The 26,541-nt window shown below is 27.1% G+C and overlaps 2 protein-coding genes across 4 annotated transcripts; one reads left to right on the top strand and one right to left on the bottom strand.

The window, feature by feature from the left end:
- Nucleotides 1-532: 532 nt before the first annotated feature.
- LOC139996227 (uncharacterized) lies at nt 533-5,474 on the bottom strand. Of its 2 annotated transcripts, none has more exons than XM_072020456.1 (3): nt 4,369-5,474; nt 1,928-2,029; nt 533-1,729 (listed from the first exon to the last, which is right to left on the bottom strand). In XM_072020456.1, exons 1-3 carry the CDS (start codon nt 4,453-4,455, stop codon nt 1,397-1,399), a joined length of 522 nt encoding a protein of 173 aa, XP_071876557.1. In that variant the 5' UTR covers nt 4,456-5,474; the 3' UTR covers nt 533-1,396. The 2 variants fall into 2 exon arrangements, with proteins under 2 accessions (XP_071876557.1, XP_071876556.1); XM_072020455.1 differs by lacking the exon at nt 4,369-5,474 and adding an exon at nt 2,264-2,890.
- Nucleotides 5,475-7,053: 1,579 nt separating this feature from the next.
- Nucleotides 7,054-24,758, top strand: LOC139996347 (uncharacterized). 2 transcript variants are annotated; one of them, XM_072020688.1, is made up of 8 exons: nt 7,055-7,320; nt 7,756-7,995; nt 11,186-11,321; nt 11,404-13,390; nt 14,683-14,741; nt 15,952-16,020; nt 19,398-19,516; nt 23,515-24,758. In XM_072020688.1, exons 1-8 carry the CDS (start codon nt 7,234-7,236, stop codon nt 23,518-23,520), a joined length of 2,703 nt encoding a protein of 900 aa, XP_071876789.1. In that variant the 5' UTR covers nt 7,055-7,233; the 3' UTR covers nt 23,521-24,758. The 2 variants fall into 2 exon arrangements, with proteins under 2 accessions (XP_071876788.1, XP_071876789.1); XM_072020687.1 differs by lacking the exon at nt 23,515-24,758 and having other exon boundaries at nt 7,054-7,320; nt 19,398-19,878.
- Nucleotides 24,759-26,541: the final 1,783 nt, after the last annotated feature.

The following is a 26,541-nucleotide window of genomic DNA, read 5'->3' as shown; positions in this document are numbered from 1 at the left end:
ATAATAATAGCTAGATAGGAAAGAAAATTCACCGTTTTTTAACAACCCATACTATGTACGTATATAATATGTACTCACATTATTGTATGTACATGGCACATTAATATTGTCTAATACCTGATCTCAGGTACTGCAACATCTTTATAACAATAGTAAATTATTTGTAACAGTTGCGTTTTATAAGGTTATTAATTTTTCTGTGAATTCTTTTATTGTTGATATTAGGAAGAATTGTTCACTTTTGCTTAAAATTAATATTTTTGCCTAAAATATACTCAGTTAACAAAATAGATATTAAATATTATGCATTTTTAAAGACAACAACAAGATATAACATTTTTGATATTAGATATATGTTCACTTTGATGTAACATAAGTAAATAAATTAATGTATATAATTATCCAACTATATATGCTCACAATATTGTGTAATCTGAGCTGTTTCTAAAGCAATCTTCATACAAAATTTTAATATTTTAAGATAAATATATTATCAATTTGAATAAATTTAAATACAACATGCAGCAGGAAATAAATTTTACTTTACTTATTGAGATTTACGATATAAATTAATGAAAAATCATAATTTATAACATATAATTAGAAAAAACAGAAAGAATATTATATCTAAAAATTAAAATTAGCTAAATAAGCATACTATAATTAGTTATGTTTACAATGCAATAACTGCAATTATAATTATATCAATTTATAATAAAATTATTAACGAAAAATACATACAAATATACTGTCCATTTGATAGCTAATATTAACACTGATTGTTTTAATATTTCTTTCATAGAAAGAATCAATTTTAACTTATAACTGCTTGAATATTGATAAATTGTTTGTGTTTAAAAAAAATTTAATTGCCATTGTATTATGAGAATAGATCACATGAATACGATTTAATGAAAATATTAGGAAGAACAAGTTTTATCCAGTCACTTTAATGTTATTGCTTCATTTTATTCAGTGTGTATTAAGATTTTAGAAAAGCAATAATGCTTCTGTATGGACATATGTATATTAAATATATATTATAATGCATATAATATTAAATACATATTAAATATACATATGTATAATAAATATATATACATAGCACATTGATATGCAGTTAGAATGTAATAAGCAGTCAAGCAAAATAAATATTTGTTTTCTCAGAATGTAAAATGTCCATTACTCATTTGTATATATATATTTGATAAATGTTATAGTAATTTAGTGATCTTTGTATATTTATCAGTCTATTATCTATGTCTATCTTTACCATACATAACACAATACAGATTTGAACTTGTATGGTTTTTCAAGCATGGTACTATGAATAATGAGTAAATTTGAAAGAGACCTGATAATATTAGAATAGAATACTACTTTTGCCTGTGAAGAATTACTTCAAGAATTTCTTCATCTGTTTTGTTTGATATTGCATGCTGTACTGAGCACTTTCTGCTTTAGTGATGAGAGAGTCTAACTTATCCAAATGAGATCCCATCTTTTCATTGAGATTGATTGTTTTTGGCATTACTGCGTTAGTTTCTGTGTTTTCTATGTGTTTCTTGTCATTGGATAATTCTACTATCAAGTTTTCTTCACTCATAGATGTTTCAGAACCAATATCTTTTGTCTCATTATGGTTTCGTTCAATGAATTTATGATTTGGAGTGTTGTTTTTGGATCCAACTCTTACTTTCAATAAAGTACCCAAACTGCCACAAACAGTCTGTAAAATACTTTCATGTTATAAAGTTAGTTTATATAATATAATTTATATAATAATAAACTAGTTCAAGATGTTAAGAAGTGCTTGTTGTACTTGACAATGATTGTTTAGATATAATCATTAAAGTTATTTTTATTCAAAAATAATAAATAAAAAATGAATGTCATAAAATAATGATATTAGGTAAAAGTGTTTAACCTTGAATCTGTTAATCTTCTTCTGCGTAACACTGAGAATACTATTTAATTCATCTAATCCACCACCTATTCGATGCGCAGCTTCATTAGAAGAATCCAGATTCTATAAATTATATTAAACTGATAATATATTGTCAAATTATTAATTTGAAATTTGTGTAAGAACTTTGTTTTAATTAATTACATTCCAAATAAGAAAAACATAGAGGCTAAAAAGAAACTTATTAACATTAAACTTACAGTAGTAGAAATTAGAACTCATTAACACTGTACTTATAATGCATAAAAAGGTACATTAATTTGATTTTTGTTTAATAAAAGATAAAATTATAATTACTTCGATCACTTCATCTTTATTATTATCAATATTCTCGGCTTCTATTCTTTGGGTCTCTTTCCATTCTTCTTCGCTGGGTATCGGCAATCCTAACAATTCCGCCCTTTCGCACGCGTGAATGTAGCCTTGAGACATTTTATCAAATCTCTATTGTCTAATTTTTTCTACTAAATACTAATCAATAATATATAAGAATAGATTTATTTTATCCCGTTTTAGAGATATTAGAATTGATAGAACATTAGAAAGACACGAGGACATGCACAACTTGAGGAATCCGTGTTCGGGTAAATTGTGCGCACACTCCGATAGAAAATAAAGTTTTTAAACATTATAAAAGACATTAATAATAGGAATCTATAGCATCCTAGTCATTAACAATAAGATTTAAGATGATTTACATATGTATATGGATCAGTGATTTAATAATTTTGAATCGATTCATAATTTCAAAAAAAGTATGATGTTTTTATAGAAAAATAGTTAAGGAAGGAATGGATTAAAAAGATATAAGTTTACTAATTGGAATATTAATCCCATCAAAAGAAATTAATTTATTATATTAAAGTCAAATAATGATAATTTGCTTATTGTGATATTTATGATTAATTTTTAATAAAGTTTTTTTTAATTAAATCCTGATCAATCATGCAATGTTCGTCTCATTATGGAAAGACTTTTCAATATTTAACATAATTTAAATAAAAAGAAATAAGTTGTAGAAATTTATATAACTTCATTCTATTTCTCATATTTTGTATTTTGAAAAGATATATTTAAGAAATTCTCTTTCGAAAAAGCATTAAAAAATAATTTAATGTAATTTAAAATAAATTATAATTAGTAATTACTAATACTAATACTTAATATGCTGCCTCGTATCATAGATGTAAATTGTAAATAGATTAAGCTAATGTAATTTAAATACCTTGTTAGAACATGAACGCGATAGATTAACTTCTCGCAAGCTGAATAAAAACTTTAAGTAATACTTTTTATATCGATCATTACAAAGAAAATTTCTAATTAACTCTAATTCATTTTAATTTATATTTCATGACATTACATAAATTACATATTCAATTATATAATGTAACTTTTTTATGGATATGTACTTAATATACTGTATAGTATCATACATACGGGGTGTTTGACTACAGGTGCAAATAAATTTAAAGGATGATTTTTGAATCCAGACTAAGATAAAAGTCAAAAATAAAAAGACTGCGTTTTCGGCTTGGTTGTTTAGTTATTGACAAAATATCTCTGTGCACGAGCAAACCTCTTTATATGAACAAAAGTAGAACAGTTCGAGCAGCGGGGAGTACAGTGATCTTCAAACCGGTGTAAGCCACAGCCACAGGTTACCTCGTACAAGTCGTAGGTCGATAGTCGTAGCAGATGACTTTATGATATTTTGAGATGTAAATTGCAAGCAGAGAGGAAATTTGTAAGTGATAAAACTGTGCGCGGAGGCTCTTTGAGAAAACCGAAGCCTGAGTATTTGGAATGGCGTTATAAAAATACATTCATTAATATATGATCAACTACAAGCATTTGTATATAAACAGATGATAAAATTTGTATAACATCAACTTCCCCGCATATGTACATGTAGTTATAATAGTTCGTGTGAATAGTTTTCTTTTACGAAATGTTCATGGTTATATAAATTTATGTTTTGATTGCTTTTTTGATAAATTTCATCTGTTTGTATGTGCAGCCTGTACAAGTGTATTGTCAGAATAACATTGTATTACTTATCCTGTATACTTTAAATTACATGTGTAAATATTTTTATATTACATGCTATATTCATATTTATACATTTATGTAATTTAATTTTGTTTTATTTATGGTATGTATTTAGTTTAATATGTAAATCATTCTTAAAGTAATTAAATAACTTTACATTAATAAAATGAACTATATTTTACCTTAAATTATAACATGTAAGTATATATTATTTTTATGTGAAACTGCTTTACTAATAAGAGATGCAAAATAATTTATAACAAAATATGTATAAAATAATTCAGATTTCCATAATTATAACATATGATGTAATTATTCTGAAAAAGAAGTTCTCCTAACTGAATACAAACCTGAGACACAAAAGTTCCAAATCCTGTATGATTGTCGTTATGTCTCACTGTTGAATGATCTGCTGTAATACTTGAATGCAGCAACATATGGTTTGTTCAAACTTAAAATGCATTATGCATTTTTTATAATTAGTTCACTATTTGTGACTAAAATTACAGATGTTTATTTTATTTGAAAATTTATTATCATTCCTAAATTTCATTGCAATCATTATGAACTAAGTTGAAATTATCCCTTCTTATTAAAATGTGCATATGAAAAATTGTATGATGCCCATTATCATGCTTCGGAACTTTTATTTTGACAATTACACTTTCTTTTATCTCTACTTTTCGATTGAAAAATGTCATAAACATAAAGCTTGATATGACAAAACAAAAATGAGTTTAAGACTTAAATATGTTAATCAGAAACTTTTTATTTCTCTTAATAGATACTAAGATTACATAATCTTAGGACATTCTTTCTAACATTTTGTATATTATAATATAATTTATGATTGTCAAACAGTCGACCAATAAAAATAAATAATAAAAAATATATAATGGATTACATATATTTTCAGGAAAATTTTAGCAACTGCGTTATAAAATGTTTGCAATGTTTGCATTTACATAACTATAATAGGTATCATATCCAAAGGAGCTTGAGGATCATTTCTCATAGTTATTTATGTAGTTAACACATTTATCAGAATAAAACATAAACATAATTCAAGATGCAAAAAAATGAGTGTTATCAATAGAAGAAAATCTGCATTGAACCATATTAAAAATAATGAATAGGAGTCATTTTAGATAAAGAGCATAACTGTTTGCATTGGAGGAGTTTGGATAGAGTTATATAACAAATTCTCAACAAAATGATTATCCATAAAAGTTAATAACTTAAGGCAGGAAGGAAATTTCCTCTCTAAGTCTACTTATATTGTTAGTCGAGTTTTTTTTTTTTAGCGCATTTGATGGCTGAACTTCAGTTTAATGAACATAAAACTTTTGCTTTTTTTAACTACAATTTAACAGTTTCCAATGCGTTGAAACAAAAAAATGAAAGTCTTAACTTTAGGAATCCAGCAGTTCAAAAGTATGTAAAGTTGAGCGTTTTTAGCGTATTTGGCATCTTACTTTGACGCCATGTTGTCTCTATCTACGATTCATTCAATGAGTAGAGCTGCTGGTTGCAACAACTGCAGATGGGTGTCGATCATATTGTAGCGGGATTTTGAATCGTGAGTATTGGATTACGTTTGGGTTGTTTTATTCTCCATCTGCTGTTAAGCGGCCGATTGCACTAGTACAAACTAATGTTCGATGAATTTCATTCAGTTCAATGCTCATCTGTGCGGACCAATCAGACTACGGATAGAAGCAATATGGCGTTATACCAACCTGTAAAATATGCTAAAAATGTTCAGTTTCACATATGAATACTTCTTAAACGGTGGAGACCGTGCTTAAAACTTGCATTTATGTTATGTACGTATAATTATATTATGTATCCATAATATGGATATTAATATCATTATACCAAACAAAATCTTAATCGGAGATATCTGTTTTAAAGCCGTAACTATGATAGGAAGCAACATGTATAAATATAAGGCATTCCTATTTGTTACTTAATTTTATCCCTATAATCTACAAAACTATATTGCAATTATATTTTAAATCTAATCATAATACTACTAACGCTTACTATACATAATAGCATTTCTTTAACTTATTGTTAATGTAATGAAAGAAATTGAATTCTAAATAACACAAAAATCCAATAAATGATTCCTTTCATAAAGATTGTATTAAATGATTATCTAATCTCATTATTTAAAAGAATAAAAAAACTTATTTCGTTAAATCAATGTATAACAATCTAAATAGACTATGTAATAAACTATATAAGATATGTACACATATAACATATATTTAATATGTATTTCTTATAATGTAAGTTAAGATTTAAAACGTAAATAATGTTCAAAGTAAATATAAATATGTATTTAATATATATAAAGTAATGTGAGTATAAAATTTGTATAGATAAATAAAAAGGAAAAATATATTGTCATTAAATATAAAAATATACATTGTTCATTCATTGAGTAGCAGACATAAAGATAATAATTAAGGCTACATTTATTAGTTTCATACAAGTAAAAGGAATACGTAAAGTTAGTTAGCTTTATAGATATATTTAAATATTCGTCGAAGTTTACTTTTATAAATTTTTGAATAACATTCTAACTTAATATATGTACATATAATTTTAGTGATTATTTTATAACATACACCGTATGATAATCGAAAAGTATTTATTTTTTATTATAATAAAAGATATAATCATATATATATATATAAATATGTAATAATAATTTAGTGTTATATGTATAATTTAAAAAATTACCGTTTGCGATTTCTGTTGTAATTTTTATAGTTAAATTTACAATTAGAAGTAATATATCATTATTGTGAACCAAATGTTATTAAACTGATTAATTTGAAATGTGATTAATAATTTCATAATTTATATAGTATTAACAATGTTTCTATTGAAGAAAAGTCATAATTTTTTATGAAAGTACATTACATAAAATTAATGAAACTGGATTTAACAGGGAATAAGAAATCTATAGCTGGTTGCACATCATGTAATATGTTGTAGTCGAAGACCTTTGCTTTTATGAGCGCTCACGCCATTTTTATTTATATGTGGTGGGGGGTAACAAAGTGTGCAACATTGTCCGTAGGATTTATAATTATCAAAAGATTGATCAAAAGGAATGCTTAATTTTGCGATGTACTCGTAATACCAATTGTGATTATTTGTAAGATAAAATCATATTCTACGCGCAACGTATAAAGTTATTAATGCAATTGCTGGACCTTCGTGTTACTGGTGTCAACTACAGATTTTTCTACAATTACAACTTGGATAAAATGGATTATCGTCAAAAGGTAAGCATAAATATATTATAATAATTAATAAATGAACATAATTTATTATTTAATTATTAGTTAAATATATAATGCATATAACGTCATCACAAACTATATGTTAAAGATACCCCAAAATTATTTAAAAATTAATAATGCATAAATTAATTTATAATGTTTTTGCTTCGATAGTGACTAAACTTGTTTATATATATATCATTAAAAAATATTGTAAAGGAAGTACCGTGTATTATAATTTTGTTTAATTACTGTTTGTTAGAAAACGGTTTGTATAAACTATTTTATTATGTTGATATATATAATAATGGTATTGTTATATTTTACTTTTAATGTTTAGAGTAATATGTTGTTATAAAATTATGTAATTATGTTTATTACTGAAAAATTTTAGATATGTGTTTCATATATTGAAATTAAATTTATTGTTTCATCTAGATGATTATACCTTCCCAACAAAATACAAAGAATGATGATGAGGATGACGAAGATTTGGAAGCTTTAAGACTTGCAGCTCTTCAATCATTAAGGACTAAAGACACTGTACATAATAAAAAGCAACCCCCACCACAGAAAGCTACTTCAGATGTTATACAAACATCTCACACATCATATAAAGGTCAACGACCTTTGCGAAGAGGACATTTTCATAATCGAATGCAACAGCGACAGAATGGCGTAAGTTTTTAATTATATCTATAATACTTATGAATTAACATTTTAGAAATTTTGTTAGCCCTAATTTGACTATATTTAATTTTTAACAATCAGCTGCTATATATTTTTTAGCAATGAGTTGAGATAAAATAATTTATAAACATTAATTTATATTGTTTATCAAGCCATTTTAAATATTTTACTGTGCAATTTATCTAAAATCTACCTAAGACAATAGAGATTTCTATATATTTTATCCAGTCATTATCGATGTTATTATCCACTATAAGAAAATGGAAATTTTTTATATAGAATAGAAGATAGAAAACTATCCTTCATATTATATAATATTTTTTACACTTGTAAATTGATATTTATACAAAAATAATATTAATTTTTTAAATTATGATTAATTAGTATTATTTCTTTTTATTTATTATAACTTAGCTCGTGCCTTTTGGCTTTGGACAAGTTTTTGGTTTTACATCTTTTTGCCTAATCACGCTTTTTACATTTTCTCCTTCTTATGGCATTATTACCTTATTGCCTCTTCCCTTATATCTATCTAAGTAAACTCTAAAGTCTTCTCTTACATATCTATCTCTCCTCTTTTGTACTCTATTACATTGCACTCCGCTAAGGCTATTGCAACTTTTGGGCTTTTGCCTCCATGCTGTGCTTCCTTATTGTCGTTCCTCTCCGTCTTGTATTGCCCTTCTCTTCTCCATTATTGCTTTCAGTTCCATTATTCCTTCTCTCATCTCGTTTAATATTTTCTCTGTTCCCTTTGTCCCTCCCGTTATTTCACATTCTTTTATTACTTGTCTTAGGTCTTCTTCTTTCCTTTTACATAGTCTGCATCTTTTTCCTCCCTCTTCTTTCCAGTATTCCCTTGCTTTGGACTCGTTTCCACATCTGAATCTTGCTAATATTTTTCTGTCCTTCCACTTCATCCTCCCTTCTAAGTATTTTGGTAATTCTTCTTTGGCAATTTTTCTATAACGTTCATTATAATTTGACTCCCTTACCCTTTTCCCTCCTCTCTTTTGCTTCTCTCTTTCTCTTTTCTTTTATAATTTGGTCTACTGTCGTTCTTCCTTGTTCTTCTCTTGCTTCCCTTTGTGTTCCTCCATTTCTTACCTCTTCTAGTTCCTTCTTTCTCTTTCTTGCTCTTTTCCCTTCTTGGCCATTTCCCCAGTTTCTCTCTCTTTCCTTTATGCACTCCTCTACTAATTCCTTTTTTGATTCTATGGCTTTCCCTTCGTACCTTGCTGCTCTTCTTAGTGCTTTTTCTTTTATTTCTATTAGTTTACATTCCTCTGTCAATATGTAGTTTGGTGTTGTCATATCTAAACCTAGGATCCATTTTACGTATCTTCTTTGTATTTTATCCAGCCTTTCTTCTATGTTCCAGCCCCATATTTCTGCTCCAAACAGTGCTACGCTCTCTATCAGTGCTACGCTCTCTATCAGTGCTCGAAACATCTTCATTCTCCTCTTGTAGTCCTGTTTGAAATTTCTTTCTCCCATGGTCCATGTTTTCTTCATTGCTATTGTTGCTCTCTTTTTCCTGTCTTGTACGTGTTTCTCATCACTGCCGTTTTTCTGTAGTATGTGCCCTAGGTATCTTATCTCTTCCACTTCTTCTAATTCTTGCTCTCCTCATTTCCATTTTCTTTGTCTCTTCTTGTTCTTTCTTTTTTCGAACACTACCATTTTGGTCTTTTCTGTGCTCAGTTCCAATTCGGTTTCCTTTAAACATTTTTTAAATCTCTTTAGCATCTCCTTCAGTTCCTCTTCTCTATCAGCCATTAGCACAATATCATTTGTATATGTCAGCGACCATACCTTCCTTTTTCCTACCATTATGCCTTCGACTTGTCCTTTCCTTAATTCTTCTTCTAGCCCCATCATGTAGATGTTGAATAACGTCAGGCTCAATGGGCATCCTTGTCTGACTCCCCTCACTGTCCAAAATTCTTCTGTGTTTTTATTCTTGATTCTCACCACATTCTTTGTTTCTGTGTACAGCTCTTTTATCCTTCGAAATAGTTTCTCGTTAATCCCCATTTTTCTCATTTTTTCCTCGATTAATTAGTAATTAAAAAGAAATATTATGTTATTAAGATAATTATGTATATAAGATTATGAACAAAGAATAACATATGTCTTATAATAAATTTTATAAAGAATAGATTATTTAAAGTTTATTTTTTCTCAGGTTTCCTTCCTCTCTTTCCTTCGTGGAGGCATTCTTTCACTAAACTTCTTTTCACCTCCCTTTTTATTTCCTCCTCAAATTTTCATGCTTTCATCCTTACCCTGATCCTCACTTTTTTCCCTTAGCCTCCTTCAACACTATGTAGTGTAGCATTGAACATAACTAAAGAAGTGATACCTATGCAGAGATATGTTTCACCTACTAAATATTCTGACAAGTTTTCTATTTTCAGTATTTTATATGTTCTTTGCATATACATTTTAAAATCTTCTATAAATGCATAAAAATCTGCAGTCTAATCATAATATTATAATTTAATAAAAAACTAATTTAATTATACAGAATATATTGTATATATACAATATAAAATATAATTTTTCTATATTTAAAAATATCTTTAATAACGTGACATGTTATGAAGTTCTTACAAAATTATTGTTTAATTCATACTTATACTATAATTTTTTTTTATTTAAAATATATACCATAAATATAATTCAATTGCACATAACTTTTGATATTTTTAGTGAAATTTGTTATATCAGATAGCAGATATCTCTATGTGTTTAACTTTGCTTAACTTAGCTCAATTCATTTTCAAAGTTTTTATTACCTTGACTTATTTTGAAGTTTTTTTTTGATTACATCATAGATAATTGATACTTTTAAAAATTAAAATTTGTTTTATTATGATACAAATTACAATCTAATATAATATACACAATATTTGATCTTGAATTTTGATGAAATTTTGGTTTATGAAGTCGAGAACTATTAATCAAAATTAATAATTCAGTATTTGTTGTTTACAATATAAGAGACATAAGTAGCCTGAACAATAATTTAAAAAACGGTAGCAATGAATACAATTATAAAGAAAAGAGTATAGATTAAAATTTTATTACAAATATTTAGATTATATATAAAGTTAAGTTTTTTTATTAGCAAATATTCTATGAGTTTTATTTAAATATCACATATTGTTTACAGAATTTATATTATCAAAGTCCACGTAATCCAAATCTGATAGCAATAATTCCTGTAGATGAACGCCCTGTGCTGCAGCAAACTGATTTAGCTTCCTCAGTAGAAAAAATTGTTCCTGGTATTGAGTCCTATTCTACAGGTATGTAAAAATAATCTAATATAAATAATAGTCATGTCTTTTACATTTTCTCTTAAATACTGTATAAAAATAATGTTTTTAGAAGTAACAAAATTTCATCGTTTCAAAGATAATGGAAGTGGTTCCGACGAAGAAGATAATAAAGAACAAAAAAATACAGTTACGAAATCAGAAACTGTTAAGAAAGATGGTGTAGATGATAAAATATCTACAATGGTTGAAAATCAGACAGAAACTGTGGAAAACTTAAAAAAGGCTGAGGAAGATCAAGGTGGAGTCAATGATGATGATGATGATATCATTATAATGGCTGATCTTGAAGAGGAAGATAGCTTAGAGCGCTTAATGGATGAAATGGAAAGAGAAATGAATGTTGATAAACCGTCCGAAAGGAAAGAAAAGAAAAGTAACAGGAAAGAAAACAGAGAATCTATGAAAAAAGATGAGATAAATAGGAATATAAGTCAGAAAAACAGAACAGAAGACAGCAATATTCGAAAAGAAAGTTATAGTCCAGCACCAGCAACAATCATCATAAAAAGTGAAAGACGATCTATATCTCCACATACAGTTAATCGAATTTCACAAAAACGTAGATCATTATCACCAAGATCGCGATCAAGGAAGAAATCACCTAGAAGATCTCCTAGAAGATCACCTATTAGGCAGTCAAAAAAATCTCAGCGAGAAATAACTAGGTATAGATCGCCTCGAAAGTCTCCAGTACGTTATTCTCCGCGATCACGATCGCCTAAGCTTTCATCACGATCAAGATCACCACGATTATCACCACGTAGGTCTCCAAATAAGTCTCCAATGAGATCACCTATTAAGAGATGTCTGTCTCCAAGAGGAAGATCTCCGAAACTTTCGCCGCATTCCAGATCTCCTAGACCAATACGTTCACCTAAAATATCCATAACTAAGTCTCCGAGGTTGGCACGATCACGTTCTCCAAAATTTTCACCATTAAGATTATCTCCTCAATCTAGGTCACCGCTGAGATCAAGATCACCTAAAATATCTCCAAGACGAATATCACCCTCGCGTAGATTATCACCTAAATCAAAATCTCCTGGGTTATCCCCTCGAAGAGGATCGTCACGTTTAATGTCACCGAAAATATCACCACGAAGAATGTCACCGCGATCGAGGTCACCAAGATTATCACCACGTAGATCACCATGGTCATCACCTAGGAATTCACCTCGTCTATCTCCTAGACGAAAAAGATCTCCAAGATGGTCGCCTAAAGAACTATCTCGAAAACATGGACCACGATCTATTACTCCAGATGGAACATGTAGTCCATCATATGTCAAGGAATCATCCCCGATAATTAAAAGTAGGGTATCTCCAGAAATAAATCGTGTAAAAACAAAACATAAAGAAGAAAGTTTTGAAGATGCTACTATGATAGAAAAAGAAACTGCTGATATAATTAATGATCCTGTATTAGAAGCCAGGCGAAGAAAATTTGAATCTACAAAGCCCATAGATCCAATTAATGCAAATAAAAAAATTAAATTAAATAAAAAAGAAAATACAAGTAAGAAGGTAGAATCGCTAGAAGAAGGAGATGTTCAGACAGGAAATGTAAGAAAAGTTAACAAAATTACAGAAGACTATGATATTCAAGAAACAGATTTATGTTTAGATACTCATTACGAGTTTGAAGAGTTTGAACGAAGCATAGAAAGTGCTTCTCCTATTGCAATTACGAGTTCTGTTAATTCATGTTTGGATTTAGAAACTCAAAATCCAGAAAAAGAAAGATCCTCAAAAAAGAAGAAGAAACGCGACAAGGAATTGTATCAAGTGGGAAAATTAAAAAATGAACTTCCTCTTTCTGAACGTATTGGAAAAGATAAGAAGTGTAAGAAGCGTAAAGATGTTATTTCAGATGGATCAAGTGAGGATATGGATGCCATTTTTGAAGATCTAGTAGTTGATAAAGAAAGTGATTTACGAACCGAGTTAAGTAGAAGACGAGCAGAAAGATTAAATAGGACAGTGCCAATTCAATCTGCGAGATTAGTACAGTCTGCTTTTAAGGGAGTTGTTAATGAGTAAGTATTTATGATATATTATATGAATTAAATTTTCTACTACAGAAACATAAAATCTTTCTACTTTTTTTTTTAAGTTAAAAGCTTCTAATAGTATATTTAGTTTAAATTGATATAATTAAATATCTTACGAAAATATGAAAAATGCGGAAAAATATTTCCGATGAAAGTTAGATATTAGAAAGGCAGATGATGTCAATATTTATTTGAATTTATGATTATTTTGGAAAGTCATCGAAATATATACTTTGTTATTGTATATTACTATACCCAATATTGGAGTGTTTTCAAATTTCTACCTACTTGAGTCTTTTGTGTAAGTCATCCTTAAGATATAAATTTTCATAGTTAATATGTCATCAGCAGTTATGTTATGTTGAAGCAGTTATATATGATGTAAGAAGTCAGACTGGATAATCTTCTTGTGGTACTCATGATGGTATGAAATTTAAAAGTTGATATCTTGAAAATGTGGTTTGTGCAAAATAGAAATGAGTAATGTTTTGAAAACGTTTCAGTATTAGGTACAAGAATATGCAATAAAAAATATAAGTCTTTTAAAATTTAATTATGATTTTTCTGAAGTTTTTTAAGGTTATTACAAGTCAAATAAATAGTAGCATTATAAGTTATTTTTCATATCCTATAATTTTGGTCTGAAATATTTTTTCATATTTCTTTATATTTTTCAAGGCATTTAATTGTCTTTATTTCCATAGGATATCTTGTATATTTTTTAAACTTTTACTTACAAAAAGATGTGTATAAATATTCTTGAGAAGTGGTATATTTATGAAAAATACATGTCTATATCTGATAAATTAAGATTAACATAATGTATTTTTACTGACATGAAATATTGCTAAACATTGCGTAATTATGATAACTGAGAAAAGATTAATTACATATCTTTGAAAATAAATTATGTAAAATTTTTCTGAGAAATTTAACTTCATTATATATTTTTGTATTTGACATTATACATATAAATAATAAGTAGTTTTTTCTGAAATATTTCATAGTTAAATTAAATAAAATTTACATTTCTTTTTAATACTACTTTTATTTTATATTACATTCCTTTTTTTCTAATGAAATTTATTATTGAAAGTAAACAAGAAACTCTTCAATTTGCTTTGTTGTTATATGGACAGTTTAACAAATATGTTGACATAGTTATAAGTGATACTGTATATGTGTGTATAAAGCAAATATCTATATTTTCTTCTTAATATATATCTTTTTGGCATTTTTAACATATTTTTGATATGAAAACGTGATCTTTTTTTCAGAGTTGTCAAAAGTAATGCAAAAGTGAATCAAAGACATTTAGTTAAAGCAGATGAAAAAAGTAAGTAATACATGAAAATTTCTAATTTCTATTAAACTTGTATGACAAAAGTTGTATCATTTGAATTTCTTCTAAATGGTTACACTTCTGTTGAGCAATGAAGTCACGAATGTGTTTTGTTCCAAAAGAATCCATAATTCAATATATCATGATGCACTGAAAGAAATGGATATGAAGCTAATAAACAAAGTCATTCTTATACAAATATAAATGTTATATTATTTATACGAATTTGCACTGATATTATAAAGGGAGAAGGTCTGTACGTAGATACCTACATATGTGTGTGTGTGTCAGAAATAATCGCAGAAACTATTTAACCGATTTGGATAATTCTTTCATTATTGGAAATTATATTTCTTCTAGATGGACATAAACTATATTTTATTATGCTTGCTCCTCAGAGAACCGAACAATGAACATAAATGCGACTCAAGTTTGATTAACGCAGCTTGGTTTCCATAGTATGGTTGTGCCTTGCTCTGTCGACAGCTGATAGTCATTTCCTACAAATATTTCTCGAATACTATTTACTATATTGATTTCCATAACAAACGACTGTAAATAATCTAGAATCGCGAAGTCAAATTCAAATCAGTTCTACGTGGACGATATCGCGGGTAACAGCTAGTTCTTTATAAATTGTTGTACATGAATATTGCCAAACCTTTTTTGTTACTTGTACCTTAATATATCGAAAATCCCAATGAAATACCATAATGATATGAATATTAATGATAATAATATAATTATATGTATATTTGACATAATAGCGTAGGGTGTAATATGTAGAGGTGTAAACATTTAGGAACTTTATATACATATATGTAAGTTCGTAAAGAGTTTACATATATATTTATGGGATAAAAGCTAACTAAGCTATCGATTCGAAATTTTACTAACTGATTTTGACATACTTTACCCTTAAAAAAGTTTTGTTTACCATGATCTTTTATGATATTTGATATAATATATAATTTACAAATTAAATTACAAATTATATCAATTATTCAAAACATACTTCATTATATCAGTTATTAAAAATTTGACATCAAACATCTGTAAATAGTACCATTTCACTAAAAAAAAAAAACAAATTTCAATATCAGGAGTACATCAATAATTTTTTCTTATAAATTAATATAAACATTTCTTAATTTGATATAATATTTAAATTTATTTTCTTAATTCACATATTTTCATTTTGTAGCTAATCAAAAAGAAGTTCGGCGGGTTACGGTTCTTCATAGGTCAATATCTGATATACACGATTCTGAAGGTGTGTATATTTTTATACTACTTATTATTTTTATTTCTATTATATTGCAAATTTTTGTATATGCATGGTCCTAAGTAAAAAATTGTCCATCTTGAAAGAAGATCATAAAAGTATTTATTAGGTACCAAAGTTAAAAAATTGTATATAAAATAAATTTGGTATTTTAGTTTATTTGGAAAATAATATTTTTTTTAGTTTATAAAAAAATAATATTGTGCGTATGTTACAAATTAGTATGCATATATATGAAACAAATTTAAAATATCATTCTAGTATGTATTTTCACATAGATACTGATTACTTATGAAAATTTTTAATAGTCTTCTTAGTTCATAATATAATCGGTGTGTAAATAAGTTAGTTTTTGATTAGATTTAGTTTCGCAAATTTTTGTTTAGTGTGTTATACATATTCTTAATAATGTCGTTTTATTTTGTGTGTCACCATAATATTCATAAACATGATACTCTTCTTTTTTTCTTAAAAATCTGAAACTTAATCATAAATTAAAAAAAAAATGTTCGTCATTCAATACAAAATGAATTAGTTATCCATCTCCGGTAATTGTGAAAATCAGCATGATCTATGTTTCGTGATATATTATAACTTTCTTCTGGAACATTTTTCTGTACCTATCTTTGATATTTTGTTCAGGTATTTGGTCATTTTCAATTAAATCAGTATATTTATTCAAATAGTATTTGATTTGTGACTAAATTTAATTTGATACTTTAGATACTGTTAAATACACTTTATAGATTTTTCTCTGTTTTAATATTCCGAATACAAAATACGATGTTTTCTTATTATTTTTATGTAATAATAAGGCAGGATAAGTTTCATTTAATGGATAAAAGAGAAAACAGTACTGAATGTGAACTGATGGCATAGATAGAATATAAATGGTAATATGCAAATATCTTTCTGTTTTCTGAACAGAATCCTTTCGATACCGTATTATAGTTAAACGGATGGGATATAAATATCAGTTCGTTCACCTATTCTTCATATGTCGATGTCTTACATATCACATTTTTATTTCTGAACTGGCAATTAAAAGACATTAATTTACTAAAAAATGCAGAATTATATATGTTACGGGCGCAATCTGCAGGACGTGGTGACAAAATCGGCTTTGCTCAGGCAATGTCAGTCGGAGATTTTTATACGCTCTATCCAATACCGATACATATATACCTCGTTTTAAAAGGAATGGTATGACTGAGATGAATAAAACAGAAACAACTTAGTGCAGCGCCGCCTACGTGAGTTTATTATTGTCCACAATGTCCATTTCAGATCTGACAAATTTTCCAAAGAAATAATAATTTTCAGCACTGCTTTGTACGAAGCACTAAAAGCGAATTCACGATAGATCTGTTAACAGTACGTTCTGTAAGCTCGGAAAATGATGAACTTGCGTGGTTTTGCTTTTACATTCGTCCGTAGTAACGATTGTACAACGAATGCCGAGTACCCTCGATGTTGCAGCCACGCAGAAAGTCAGAGCCCGCTGGTCTGTGTTCTAGCGAGGGAGAGGGCATAGCTTCCGATACGTGGCTTCGTTATCTCTTCCTAGAACCCAGGCAATCGCAATCGCAAGATGTCAGGACCGCTGGCTCACACACCATGCGGATGAGGGCTTAATTTATAGCGCCCTTAAGTTTGACGCCTTCTTTTCCATAGTCGAAGGTGACGAAGGATAGGCGATCGCCCCGGGCGTTCGAACTTTGCCTTTTCTTATAGCTTACCTAGTGGTGCGCAATGTCAATTTTGTTCATATTATTGGTCTACGTTTGTTATTCAACTATTTCTTCGGACCATACCAGGCAGCGAAGCGATGTATAATACTGACATTGTCGGCTTTGTATTGTAAAGTCGATTTTGTATCTTCTGCTGATTGCACCCGTATATGTGCATATAACATAATAACGTATTTTATTTTTGACAGCATGTTTTTACATTGGCCTATCTTTTTATTCAAACTTCCTTGTTAACACTTTACTGGCCGCTAGCGGTTCAACAGCATACGGCAGCTCAGACGCAGGCTCTGTTTCGGTTTAGACTCTCCAATACCATTCTTTTCGTTCATCGCGAACGCTAAGTTTTTCAAATTGGTATAAAACTGTGGGAGTTTACAAAGCAACGCAACTGACGCAACTGAGCAAGGTACCTTAGTACTAAATAACAAATCACTGCTCAAATAATGAGAAAGATTGTCGGTGATAAAGGCTGATTAATAGACCATCGGTTGGTAAGCGTCGGCAATAAAATCGGTTATCGGTCGGTAAAGTGTTAAAACCAATCATTAAATTTCTTGATCCTATTTCGTTTTCCTACTTCCTTTTGTATACGTTAGAAAGTTTTTATGTACGTACATATTTACAAAATAGTAACGTTTTAATTTTGGGTAAATGGTTTAAAAAAGACGTCTTGAACAAAATTTACTTGTTCCGTGATGTAGATTACGGAAATGATACACTTTGCTGTGATATTATTTGAAATTTTTGAGTCAACTATACAAAACATAAATAAAGCAAGACATATTTGAATTTTTTAGAATCCAGAGGATAAGGAACCCGAAATAATTAGAATCGGTCACGTAATTTTCCAGATGGTGAAAATACAAATATATTTTTATTTATATTGGTCACCTTCTAATGATACAAATACATTTTAGGTAGATTCCAAAAGTACAGATGAACATTTTTGTCATTTTGTTACGTTAGCAAAATAAATTAATTTTTTTACTTTTGTACATACACACAAATTTTAATCAATTTCTTCAAAGTATTTAATATTTTGAACAGTTTATAGATTGTATATGTTGATTTTGTTATGTTTTGTTTTCAATATGTTCTATAATTATTATGAAAAAGCTTAGTATGTAGACAATTAAAAACTCATGCTGAATAAAGATACTATATAGGCATATTTTTAAAATTCAATAACTAAGAAGACATTTTTTAATTACGTTATTACTTTATTGAGTTTGATATGTTAATAAAGAAGTTTCATATATGCAATTTATTTTTGTAACTATTGGTTCTATGATTACTGATATTGCATTTAGGAAAGGAAAACACCAAGGATAGACTTAACTACTTTAAAATTGCATTTTTTGGAGAAATAATTATTTTTTACATATTTCATCATGTTTTATATTTATGCAATCTTATATTTTATAAGAATTAACATGTCTAGATTGAAACATTCCTTGCATGAACATTTGTATAGTATATTTACATAGTTGATATATTTAGATACACTAATAGTATATTATAATGATAAGTAATAAAATAAAAAGAAACAAATATATAAATTGTTTTCATTTTGTGTATTTTTTATATAAATATATATCTGCGTCTTTTTTACAGATGAAAGTACTCTAGATTCAAAGGTGCCTGTGCGTTTTAGACTTGGTCTCAATAAACAAGTACAAGATACCAGGGAGTCAAAAGTTTCGCGAAAGACATCTAAAAGACAGGGTCGCAAGGTAAACCATAAAATTAATTTGGCCGTAACAAATACAAAACATATTTTATAGTATAAAAATTATACCTTACAACATGTACATAATTCACATATTCAACATCTTTTAGAAACATAATACTTACACATAATTTTGATATTGTAACATTTCAACTGCTTAAGTTTGCAATGTGCTAGTATTTTTGAGTTTTTTGAAATTAATTGTATTGAATATTTTGAATATTATTGTTAACTATTTTCTTAAATAATTAGAAACATGAAAATTCTCGAATTACATAAATGTATGTAGTTTAGATTTACAGTAATACATTCATCCAGAAACTTTTTTGTCATAGCATGCATAAAAAGTATTAAGGAAAACAATACAATCGAATTTGATTATGATAAATGATCTTTAATATTAGAAAATATTCTATCATTTCTAAAGATACAAATATATATGTTAATGTTTAGCATTTAAATAGTTGATTCATTTTTTTAATAATATCATTTTCACGTTATACGACGCAAAGAGTGATTAATAATTTTAAATATTTATTTCATATTGCAATTATTGTATACATGAAAATATTAAACATATTTCACTTTAAAAAAACTTGAAAGTACAAAATAAATATTAATTTTTCATCAAATGTAGTACATTTTATAATATAGTGAGATATATTTAAATGCATAATCAACAAGTTTATTTATAATTCATACTCTTTTACAATTATATCTACGTTCCTCTATTTTGTTATTACATACCTATAATCTTATTATAGCCATCGTGTTGTAACTAAATGAAAGAATATTATTTTTCCCCATTATAATCTCATGACGTAAAAATAATATAATTAATATATTTGTATAAATGTTTATTATTTATATTTAAATAATTAATTTCATAGCTACAACTAGCTAAAAGTTTCCAATAGATTAAAAAATAAAATTACTCTAAATAAATATTTTTATAAATTGAATATTTCTTTTAAATTTACAAAATATAAATATTTATACATTAGTAGCAATTATGTGTATCATTAATTTTAAAACTGAATATTTTTAAGCTTAATGGATTAGATATGCTTTCAAACAAGTTTCAAAATGAATGTACAGTATTGTTGCTGCAATCAGTCTCCTTTTTATGTTTTTATGTTCCATCACATAATATTTCATAATTTATTATCAATCTATTATTTATTAAGTATGATATCTTTTAAATAGAAGCATTAATATAATTTAATAACATAACCAAATTTTGTAAATAATATGAAAAATTCAGAAGTAATACTTAATTTTTAAATAATTATTCATATTTTTTTAATTTAAAATAATTGTATGATGCATTATGACATGTATGTCAAATATATTTTATATAGCCACATATTTTACATAGCCAAAAAAGCAGGCTTATACTACAAATGTTTAAAATGTTCGAAATATTTGTTTGTATTATAAATGTTTCATTTTATATTAAGATGTTTTTTTAGATCTATTATTCGTTTTCTTTTGTAAACAAAGAAACATTAGGTATAGACCTACACATATTGGAAGCGCGGATATACTAAATGTAATGGTTTCAAATGTGTATTAAAGATACATGTGTATATATGTAATTAAATAAATATCTGTTTTAATCCGCGTAGTTTTTGATACATGAGTACATATGTATTAACATATTCAGATTTTGTATTTAGTGTAATTATTAATGAATAATAAACACCTCGCCCTTGAATATTTAACTGCATTTATGCAGATAATTTGCGAAAAGAATGTATGTGTGATATTTTAGGTTGCAAGTAACAAACAACATAATAAAAAATAAAAAACAACATAATGTCGGTTTCGTCCAGTATAAATGATGAAGGTCAAGCATAAATAAATACCTATCCAACAACTTCAAAACTTGCTAAAAAACATTTAATGATATCAGCAACATCGATTGTATCAGAACGATATTTTTCAAGCATGCTGAAAATATTATTACGATAAAAGGAACGTTTGTTGTTAGAAAATGTTAATAGATTAGTTCTTTTTATACCAAAATAAACGACTATTTGATTAAACTTTGTTGAGCAAAATTATGTTCGTTTTTATTGCTATCTGCAACCTAGAATATCATATATTTGTTTTGCGAATTACTTGCGTAAATGTGCTTAAACAGTGGGGTATTTTGTTATATACATATTAATAATCATACGAAATACGATGGAACGTCTATTTTCGTCATTAATCCGTTCCTGAAAAAACGGACGAATATAAAGTTGACTTTCTTTTATAAGAATTAATGAAACAGGAAATAGTCTGTTCTTAGCCTCGAATCGGGTCAATAAACGATCTTAATTGTTAAACTTAATCGTTGTACGTACTCGTACGCTCTTTCACTGCCTTTCGGCATTTAATATTAGTTTAAGTTCTTTTGTTATCTTAGTTATCTTAATTTAATTGCGTTTTATGACAATAAACTTAAATGGTTTGTTCATCACTCGCCTCCTGTTTTGATCATCTTCATTTCGTATCGTTCTTTTCATTCTTACTCTTGACGTATCGTTGGTAATCCAACATCCGATTCCGAAACAAAACAAACTAATTCCGAACACTCTCCCTCCTTCCTTACAAATATTAGGACTTGAGAATTAAGAAGATGGTAGCCAGAGCTGAATGAGAAACAAGTGACTACTTGAAGAGCATAGCGCGTATTAGATTACCTTAAATAGGTTTAAGAATTGTAGGTCCAAGAAATATCTACATGCAAGGTCAAGGAAATATATTAAGAGATGTGTATTCAGAGGTGTATTCAGAGGTGTATTCTATAAAACAGACGGCACAGGTCTAGAGCGATCATGCAGTAAAAGTCTTTTGGTAAGGAACATCAGATTTTTGAACGAATATCGAAGCATTTTCTTACCGAAAAAATATGACGAATATTGGGCTTTACGAATATAGGGACGGACAAATATAAAGGTTTCACTGTATAAAATATGAATATGTTAATACACGTATATTCGTATAGTTTGATACACGAGTTTACTCACGTATTAAAAACTACATAGATTGAAGTACGAATATATTAATTGCGATCTCTAGTATATACACAATACATACATATTATGTAGCATCGTAACCAGCTTCAAAAATAGTTAAAGAATTACAGGTATCCCCCGTATAACAAAGTAGTTAGGTTACGAAAAGATGTTGCCATGTTCAAAACCATGTTATGCGAAACAAAAGACTATAACTAGTACAAAGTACAATTTATAGATTTCTAGTACAAAAAATAGGGGTAGGTTCCAAAAATTAACAGAAATATACAATTTTCTTTTCATAACTAAGAGAAATATCTTTGTTAAAATAATCGATAATTAATCGAAAATATTACACATTAATATTATATAATCTTCATCACTGATAGACACCATTAAACAAAGGAATTTTTTTTCTTGCAAAAATGTCTTCCGAACTTCGTTAATTTATGTATGATTTCTGTTTATGTTAGTCATAAAAAATATCATCGATTGTTTATTAGAAAAGCTTCAAGTTGCTACTTTCCTATAGCGAATATCTTTCGAATGCAAAGGATTAATACTTCACGAACTAAAAATGAATTAAAAATTTCACTATTTAAAGATTCCATATGTAAATCTGAGACAAGACACATGTTTGCTGAAAAGAAAAATTTCGAATGATGGTGCTTGCACTTACAAATTTCTATTACATTCCGTTTTATAAGGCAGTTGGATTTCTCAATTTCTCGAACAGCGTTAACCAAATTCGTGCAGTATGAAAGACGGAGGATACCTGTATATAGCAGAAATCGGAAATAATTGCTAAAAGAAATTGTTAAGAAAAGTGGTAACAGATAAAGTTCAAAATTATTTAACAAATATTGAATAAAATACTAAATTAATTTTTTTTAATAATATTTACTTATGATGAAGTTAGAAACAGTTCATGTTACAAATTTAATTGAATATTATTTCTTTTGGAAGATGATAAACGTACATATTTTTTTTTGTTTAGGAATAGAGTAAACACGTGTTCTCCTGACATATTTATATGAAGAGTGCATAGCTGTTCATCTTACCTCCTATTCTATTATCATCATATGAAGATAAGATCTATTAAAAGTTTAATTGTATAAAAAATTGCACTCATGTAGAGGAGATATCTGTTTTATTTGACGTGTGACCTAACATAAAGATGAAAAGATAACATTCTTCTAGAAGACAATATCAATATTTCAAAATACTTTACGTATGATTGTATCTAATTATTTATTGTTAAGCATTATAGTAGATAATTGATTACATGTGATTATAAATCATTTGTTGTGTTAAAGTATTTGTAAATAATTTACATCAGTCACTCATTTAATAAATAAGCATCATTAATAATCCCAAAGTCACCTTTTGTAAACCTAAGTATATTATTATTTTAAAAATTCTATATAAAAGAATCAATCAATTGTAAATAAGAATATTGTTAATAAGCGTGTGCAAGGTGAAAAATAATTTGTATATCATGTAAATTGAGTTAATATTATTAAGGCACTGAATATATTATATAAAGTGACCTATAGTAACAGAAGAGTGATTTTATTAAAATATATTTTTTACACTACATAGTTCGAAAATAACAAACACGAATTTTTTAAGATAACTAAGAAATGCAGTGTATTTTAAAATGGCTTTTCTTCACTTGTTATTTCATACTTGAATTATAAACATATAGTGTAAAAGATTATTGTATTTAAGCAGGTATAAAAGAGTGTATCTTTTTCTGCACATATTTAGTGCTTATGTGTAAAATTATGCTACTCATAGTATTATGATTCAGTTACTACAATTATACAATTTCAGAACTAAAGTATTCAGTAAGTTGCATTATTCTACATTTTCATTACAGTCACTACTGTATTAGTAAAAAAGATCTATGTGATTCTTTTCTTGTATTTTACATGATATTAATTAAGACTCTGTTGAATAATTAGATCTTATTATTACAACTATATTTTCATGAATAGCATGTAAAATACATATTGAAAGTAAATTATTATCATGTGTTACCAATAAGCTGAGATAGTAGCCAATATACTTACAAATGTAAACTTAGATTATTTCAGATATTATATTGCATAAATAAGATAGCATACTTCATAGTATCTATGAAGGTGTAAGTGTTATTTTTAACTGAATAAAAAAATGATAACTACATTTATATGAACTTTTTTTGATAGAAATTTTGATATAAAAAATATTACGATACCTCAGAATAAATTCAGAATACACGTAGGGATACATGGATACATGTAGGGAACTTAGTTCTTTAAATCATCACATGCGTGTTATGATTTATATTTTGTTGATCATATCATAATGATACAACTTTAAGTGTAGATTAAGAATGCAGCATAATGCTTTATTAGTCAGTCAAATTATGTTTCTTGTACTCTTCCACTTATATGCCTCTATATGCATATATTTTAAATACCAACTCCAAGAGTTGAATGGTAGACATATTATTGTTATAAATATAAAATAACTCACAAAAGACTTGCAATTGTTGAATTTATCTATCGTACAAAATGTGATACACAGCAAGACTTTTACAGTCTTATTAATAATAAGCAAATTACTTATTGTAGAATAACACAAGCAATTCTTCAAATTTATCTAAAAATCAATTATAAAATAAATATAACGCACGTTTTATTTATATAAAAATTGATTTTTAATATATTTTATTTTGCTTATATACCTTAATTTGTTTTCCTTAATTTTTACACATACTTTGGATACCTTCAACATAAGATAAATATCATACTAAATGTATATAATATCTGTGAAAATTCTTTTACGTATTTTATCTGTAAGTGTTATTCTATAATAAGACTGTAATTAATCTGTAAATTTAATTACTAGTGTTACAATGTTTGGTTTATTTGTCTAATTTTTGTCACTATAGCAAATACAGATGGAACTGCATAAAATTTTCTTGAATAATTTATAAGCACGCATGGCGAAAATCAAAATCATTCGTGCATTCATTTGTGTTTGGTATTCTTTTACATTGCTATATATTTATAAAATTTTACTATTATATATTTGAATGTATCACTGTGAATCTAATTTTTTCGTCCATCTGTAATTTGCTACATAAGTTATTCTTATTATTGCGTATGACTGTACTATTTGTATAATTATGTACTTGTACTTACATTTTTTTTACAAAATAACGTATAGGTTTTAGATTGTTTAGACATAACAAAATACAAACTTCAAGTATTAATATGAAGGAAGTTCAGTGATATTTAATTCATATATTATTTAATATAAATCAAAACTCTTATTTCAGAAAAGTATAAAATAAAATATTTTTTACTTAATTGTGTCATTTTATTTTCTATTACCTTAAAATTTGAAAAGAAATAAAATACATATTTTATGAAATATATGGACGATTGTAATTTTAAATTAAATTAAAAGATCACAACCTACCCCTCCACAACCTTTCCCCGCTCTATAGCAATTATTTTTTTTGTATTAATTAAACCTTTTGCTACTTGTTATTTTTCTCTTGGAAAGAAATATGTAAGTTAGTGCAAAGAAATGGAATTTTACTGAGAACTTGACAAATTATTATACTTCGATGTAAAAATGACAATACTTTATAACGTAATAAAAATAAATGTTGTGATCAATAAAATAGATGTAAAATGTAATATAAATAACATTTTAGTGTGTGTTATATAATACCAATTGTAATAGATACATATTTAAAAATAATTTCGCGTAAAAAAGATAATTGATATTTTCATGTTATTTGTATTTACTTATTGGTAAGTTGATTGTTTAACACAGTAAATGAAAAAAAGAACATAAAAAACGTTAATTTCACTTGTCCTTATAAATTTTGTAAGCCTTATTTTATAAAAAGAAACAGATTGCATTTTTACATAAATTGCATTTATTTAACACTTCTGTATAGAGTGCTAGGAAAGTAAGTGTAACGACCATCACAGTAATTTTTCCATGTAAACGAACCTCT

This window comes from Bombus fervidus, chromosome 17 (genome assembly GCF_041682495.2).
Source record: "Bombus fervidus isolate BK054 chromosome 17, iyBomFerv1, whole genome shotgun sequence".
Lineage (NCBI taxonomy): Eukaryota > Metazoa > Arthropoda > Insecta > Hymenoptera > Apidae > Bombus > Bombus fervidus.
The sequence above is the reverse complement of the archived record's forward strand: the minus strand, read 5'-3'. Positions and strand labels throughout refer to the sequence as shown.

Excerpts from the sequence above, each read along its gene's own strand:
- LOC139996347 (XM_072020687.1), top strand. The coding sequence starts at position 7,234 with ATGCAATTGCTGGACCTTCGTGTTACTGGTGTCAACTACAGATTTTTC. Across the intron at positions 14,742-15,951 it reads AGTTAAAGCAGATGAAAAAA|CTAATCAAAAAGAAGTTCGG; the intron begins GTAAGTAATACA and ends TTCATTTTGTAG. Across the intron at positions 16,021-19,397 it reads TGATATACACGATTCTGAAG|ATGAAAGTACTCTAGATTCA; the intron begins GTGTGTATATTT and ends TCTTTTTTACAG.
- LOC139996227 (XM_072020455.1), bottom strand. The coding sequence starts at position 2,398 with ATGTCTCAAGGCTACATTCACGCGTGCGAAAGGGCGGAATTGTTAGGA. Across the intron at positions 2,030-2,263 it reads ATAAAGATGAAGTGATCGAA|AATCTGGATTCTTCTAATGA; the intron begins GTAATTATAATT and ends TATAATTTATAG. Across the intron at positions 1,730-1,927 it reads AGAAGATTAACAGATTCAAG|ACTGTTTGTGGCAGTTTGGG; the intron begins GTTAAACACTTT and ends AGTATTTTACAG.